Here is a 6,000-nt window from a genome sequence, read left to right on the forward strand (position 1 = left end):
TCTGAGCAAAACGGGCACTGCCACTGTAATAATTGCTTTAACCGAACTGTCCCGATTGCATCAGCATGCTTCAACCATTCAAGATACATTGCTGTGCTACTGTTTACAGGTATCCAAATCTGAATAGTACAGCCCCTGTAGGAAAAGGGATGTGTGTGCATGTGTGTGTGTAGAGGGAAAGGGTAATAACCACTTCATAAAACATTGCTCGAATCAATATCTTAGTTGAACAGACAGGAGAAAAAAAAAATATGCATTCCTGTTTCACTTGAGTGAACTTCTGCTCAAAGGTATGACTTTCTTGAGGTCTTTTGCAGTTCGTTGGCATGTTTTCAATGCCGCCTAGGCATCCAGTTTGAAATCGAGCAGTATAGACAAAGATGTGTTCCAGTGAGTAAGAAAAATTTTATAAAGACTCTGAGACAAAAAGGGTGACGAGAAAAGTAGAGCACTGGGAAAATAAACATTTTCTAATGAGCAATTGTGTCAACACATCACATTGGTCAAACGCACAGATGCAGGCTATACCACTTGAGGCAGAAAGTTGATCTAGTTAGAATTTAAACAGAGACACGTTTAAGCGCTCTGAAACATGTCTTTGTCTAAATTCCAACCAGCCCAACTTTCTAAGCCTCAAGTGGCATAGACTGCATGTTTCATTTAAATTTTTCGTTGATGGTTACATTGAAGGGTACAGCATTTCGCAAAGGTGTACAGCCCATTAATGTTGCACGTGATTGAGGCTTACTCTGGTTTTCGTTAGTGGGTCTTCTATAGCATCTCCCAATTTTCAAACCTATGGCGGCCAAAGCTTGGCTGCTTCAGTCATCAAGAATGGGCCATGCACTTTTGTCGAAGGCGGTATAAATGTTGCTTCACGCTTGCTCTAAATCGGTGCTTTTTTGTTGCATGTTACGGACTCAATAATTGTATTTGCTTCTGTTTCTGCTGTTTTCCAATGTTTTCAAGCCAGCGTCTATTCTTGAAGCTGGACAGCTAAATAAAGACATGTGGACAGAACGAATTGCACTACAGCACTGTGAGGTTATTGCTGGCACTTGCCGTTTTGTGCTTTCACTGCTCATTCATCCACAACCAGGTCAACCCACTATGAAAAGAAACATCTCGGCAGTGGTCAAGTACAGTAAAACCTCGATAATTCGAACTCGGTTAATTCGAAGAATTCGAGCGGTCTCGTCATTTTCAATGCAAATTGTACTGGATAATTTGAATGGTTCGCGCGGCTCTATTCGGATAATTCGAAGTTTCCGGCTGGTAGCAACGTGCGGCTTGTAAGTTGGGGCGCTCCATACAGTCGCCAACCGATTTTCCGAGCTCGTGGGGACTGAAAAATACTCCGAAAAACTCGTTCGGCCAAAAAAAAAATTGCGGCTTAAAAAAAATCTCTAATAATGCCCTGCCTCATACTACGCTTGGAGGGGATCGACTTGCTTGGATTTGCGCAGCAGTGACGTCGTCTCCGTGTACAGTCAACACGTACGTCACCGCGTTGGCGATCTCCGCCAACGGAGTTCGCCATGAAGATCGAAGAAACGAGCTTCGCACCGCTTAGCTTTCGTGAAGGCACAGGAGGTAGCACCGATCACTGAGGCAAGGGTCTCCCAGACACCTGCTCAGTGTACACGCCACGTTCAAAATAGCAACCGAAACTTTATAGAAAAAAAAAAAAACCTCACTGAATTAACAAGCGTGGTGTCAGCGTGCACGAGCGCGGCCGCCGCAGTGAACGAAGGTTCGTGTGGTCTATTGCTTCAACGGAAACTGAGTGGCGAAAGCACAGCGTGTACAAAGGTCAGAGCCGTCTGGAGATCGCTTTCAAGATACGGTGCGCGCGAGAACCCGCTCCGGCGCTATGTATGCGGTTAGAAGAGTAGAAGTTTTTTTTTTTTGTCGTCACAGAAAATGGGTTCGCATTACAATCGAGGGTGCGTTAGAATCGAGTAAATACGGTAGAAAGAAAAACTGAAGTCCTACAAGGGATAGCGGGCGCCTCCCAATCTTGGAGGCTATAGAGCGAGCCACTGGAATCCAAGCCAGTGCAAAATCCAACATGGCAGCCTCCAAGATTGGGTAGCATGGCTCGGAACGAGCGATTTAGTCCGGAAAATCAATGGGGTCTCAATTCATCCGAAAAATTTGGTGCGAAAATGCATGAACTCAATGGGAACCCTGACGGTGCATTTTTGAAGTCCGGAATATCCAGCAAGTCCAAATTTTTGGAGTCAAGCACCCCCACGCCCGCTTACGCGGCAGTTATCGATTCTGTGAACATCGTCCGCAACTTTGTTGAGTGTAGTGCGGGTGATATTTGAATGCTACGTGTGGTGAGCCAGCTGGAGAGCATGGCACTAGGGGCGGCGAACTACCTCGCCAAGTAATCCCGCATCAGTGAATACTTCGAGTAATCTTTCTCGGACATGGAAAATAAAGGTGGTTTATTTTTGCGGCAAGTTCTTGCTCGTTTTTTTTTTTTGTTCATTTCAGGTTAATTCGAAAATCCGCTTAATTCGAAGAATTCTCGTTGTCTGGCGACCTTCGAATTATCGAGGTTTTACTGTTTTTTTCATAGCAGCTCCAGTTCTGCACAAAAGCTTGCTGTTTCACATTTCGTTTCTATAGATGTATGCGTTAGGCATTTTGTCTGCCACTTTTTGACCACAGGGGTAAAATAAACTTTTTATTCATGTCCGAGTGAATGCTAACGAGGTGCTTCTCTTAAGTGTGCATGAGAAGTTGTGCTGCATAGATACAACAGCACACACATGAAGAAGCGCGATCACACACGTAGTGCGTGGCGCATCATCCCGTTTGTGTGTGTGTGTGTGTGGGATCGTGTTTCTTCGTGTGTGTCTTTCACGAAGTACCGTGATCAAAAGAACCAACTGGCGGTCACGCGCAGCCTTTCACCAAACGCATACGCACCACTGCCACCTTTCTGCCGCAGGTCCCCCGCTGCCGACGGGCAAGGAGGGCGGTGGCGATGACGACGAGAAGGACGAAGACGAGTCGGACAGCTCGTCGGACGACGACCGGCGGCACGGCCGAGGTAGCAGCAGCCACCGGGACCGCGACCGGGACAGGGACCGTGGCGGTGACCGCGGCGGCGACCGCGATCGGGACCGCAAGCGGTCCTATTCGCGTAGCCGGTCGCGGAGCCGCTCGTCGGACGAAGACTACCGAAGCTCCTCGAAGCGCAGCCGGCGCAGCGGCGGTGGGAGCCGCTGGGGCGACGACGATCGCGACCGGGGCGACCGTGGCCACCGGCGCGGCGGCCGCGGAGGTGGCGGCTTCAGGGGTCGCGGCGGAGGAGGGTTCCGGGACGACTACGGCGGGGGCCGAGGGGGCGGTCGCGGTTTCGGCCGCGGCGGTCGCGGAGGCTTCGGCGACCGAGGAGGGGGCAGGGGCGGCTACGGCGACCGCGGGGGTGGGCGTGGCGGCTACGGCGACCGTGGAGGAGGCCGGGGCGGCGGCGGCTACGGCGACCGCGGTGGAGGTCGGGGTGGCTACGGAGACAGGGGCGGGCGGAGCAGTTACGGGGACAGGGACAGGGGTGGTGACGACGACTACGGCGGAGGCCGTGGCGGCGGCCGGGGTGGCCGTGGTGGTTACGGATACGGCGACCGGGGAGGCGGACGAGGCAGTTACGGGGACCGAGGAGGCAGGGGAGGCTACAGGGACCGGGGCAGCGACGACGAGCGAGGAGGAGGAGGAGGAGGTGGTTCACGGGGCTACGGTGAAGGCGGCGGCTACGGCGAGCGTAGCAACGGTGGTGGTGGTGGGCGCTGGGATGACCGTGACAGCGAAGGCGGCGGTGGCGGCGGCAGGGGCGGCCGGGATGGTGGATACGGCGGCAGGGGCGGCGGTGGCCGCGACGGCGGATATGGCGGCAGGGGCGGCGGCGGTGGCGGTGGCGGCGGCCGCGACGGCGGATACGGCGGCAGGGGCGGCTACGACGACCAGCGCGGTGGGGACGGCTACGAACAGCAGGGGGGCGGCGGTGGCGGAAGAGGAGGCGGCGGCTACGGTGGGTCTGGGGGTTACGGCCAGTCCGGAGGCGCCGGCCAAAGCCAAGGAGGCGGCGGCGGTGGCGGCTACGGAGACTGGAGCACCCAGCAGCAGTCGCAAGGCGGAGCCGCCTCGTCGCCCACAGGTTTGCAGCAGACCCTTCAGCAGATGGCTGCTGGCTCGCAAAACACGGGGTACTTTACCAGCCAACCGCGTACAGGTGGTGGCGGTGCTGGGCCGAAGTCTCAAGGCGGCGGCGGCAGCGGCGGTTCGTCGCGGTTTGGACCTGGCGGTGGCGGGTCCGGAAACCCGCAGCAGCAGCAGTCGGGTCCTCAGGGAGCCACTGCAGCCGCCTACGGCGCATACATGCAGAACGCATTTGGGCAGCAGCGGCAAGACTCTCAACAGCAGCAACAGAAAGGTGCCGGCGGTGGCGGGTACCCAGCAGCCTTCGCGCAGCAGCAGGCACAGTACATGGCCCAGCAAGGTGGCTACTCTACGGCCGCCGGCCAGCAGCAACAGGCTGGGTTTGGAGGAGGTGCCGGCAGCCAAGCCTACAGCACAACTTACCCTACCACCGCCTATCAGACAGCAGCAGGCACGGCACAGCAGAAGCAAGGAGCAGCAGCTGGGCAAGGCGGTGGCGGTGCAGCCGCGTACCAGACAGCGCAGCAGCAGCAGGCACAGTACAACAGCTACAGCACCCAGTTTGCTGGCAACGCAGCTGCCCAAGGGCAGTTCTACCGTTCAGGGAATCAGTAGAAGGGGAAATGAGAAAGCTCTACTACCACCACCAACCACCACAGCCATTGTTACCATCACGAGCCCTCGCTACACACATTATTCATTGAGGGTTGTGGACAGTTCACATCACTATATCTTTCTTGTTTGTTTCTTTCTATTTCCCCCTTTTCATATGTTCCTTCTCATGCGCAAGTTATAGATGCCCATATGAATGAATTGTGGTCTCGAAACAAAGCCGGCTCCGTCATTGTGTAGCTTTGTGGGGAAGCAGAAAAGACAAAGAAAAGACTTAAAAAATTTTGTAATGATTTTATGTCTCGTTTTTATATACAAGCGCATCAGTATGTGTTACCCTTTGTCGTCCCTCGCCATTGGAACGGGTGCACCTGCTGGTGGCCGTCGCCTACCCACTTGTGGGGCTGTTGTTGATCTAGGTTACCATCACATGTTCTGTTGTTTTCAATTGTCTTCGTTTTCCCCAGATTTTCCACTTTGTTCGATGAGTCAGTTTTCACCATTTCCTTACCCGCCTGCCTGCCTGCGTGACGATCTTTGCATGTCTTCTGCCGCCATCACCATGTGGTGCAAGATGTGGCCCACCCTTGGCGTCTTTTGTCGGCGGGGTAAATGGTTTCACGCCATGGAGTTGACACCTTCAGAAGAGTCCAGCGGGTCTGTTTTTGCCCGTTCGATGAGCTCCTCCCTGTTCTTCTGTGTACATACCCGGCTCACCGATTTTTCATCAGACGCCCTCAATGGCCACCATTGTTCTCATTGTGGGGCGTAATGGAGAAGTGTGCAGTCTTCGTATGCCAGCCAGAGATGTTGATGCGGTTTGTGCACTGTATTTTTTTTTGTTTGCTTGTTGGGTCGTGGCATTCAGTGTTTCTCGATCATTCTCTTTTTTGTTAGGCTTGTTTGGCATGAATAAGTTGTAGAAAGTGTCTGTCATTTTTTCTTGATTTTTGTATTGTTCACTGATAAAAAGAACCTTGCATGTCAATTGTTGATAGAGAGGGTGCAGTGCAGAAAAGGCAGGAGGGTCGAATTTTGTAGGCGCGTGTATGCTATGTGCGTGTGTGCGCGCCTGTGGGTTTGTTTTTTCTGAACTTGGAATAAATGACTCCGAGATGTCACCATTCCATACACATGCGTTATTATCGCCTCCTCTCCCTTCATTGTGGGCGTCTGTTGGTCGCAGCAAAATGCAAGTTGGAGACGAGACGGCGG

At 53.5% G+C, this 6,000-nt stretch overlaps 1 protein-coding gene across 3 annotated transcripts in view; it reads left to right on the forward strand.

The window, feature by feature from the left end:
- The window catches only part of LOC119453213 (uncharacterized transmembrane protein DDB_G0289901-like), a 41,535-nt gene extending 36,609 nt beyond the window's left edge, over positions 1 to 4,926 (forward strand). For 2 of the 3 annotated variants that reach the window (XM_037715236.2, XM_049667640.1), the window contains exon 14: positions 2,966 to 4,926. In XM_037715236.2, coding sequence (XP_037571164.1) covers positions 2,966 to 4,788 — 1,823 coding nt within the window. In that variant the 3' untranslated portion in view covers positions 4,789 to 4,926. The remainder of the gene's footprint in view (positions 1 to 2,965) is intronic. The other variant, XM_037715238.2, reaches the window with a different exon arrangement.
- Positions 4,927 to 6,000: the final 1,074 nt, after the last annotated feature.

This window comes from Dermacentor silvarum, chromosome 5 (assembly GCF_013339745.2).
Source record: "Dermacentor silvarum isolate Dsil-2018 chromosome 5, BIME_Dsil_1.4, whole genome shotgun sequence".
NCBI classification, from domain to species: Eukaryota; Metazoa; Arthropoda; class Arachnida; order Ixodida; family Ixodidae; genus Dermacentor; species Dermacentor silvarum.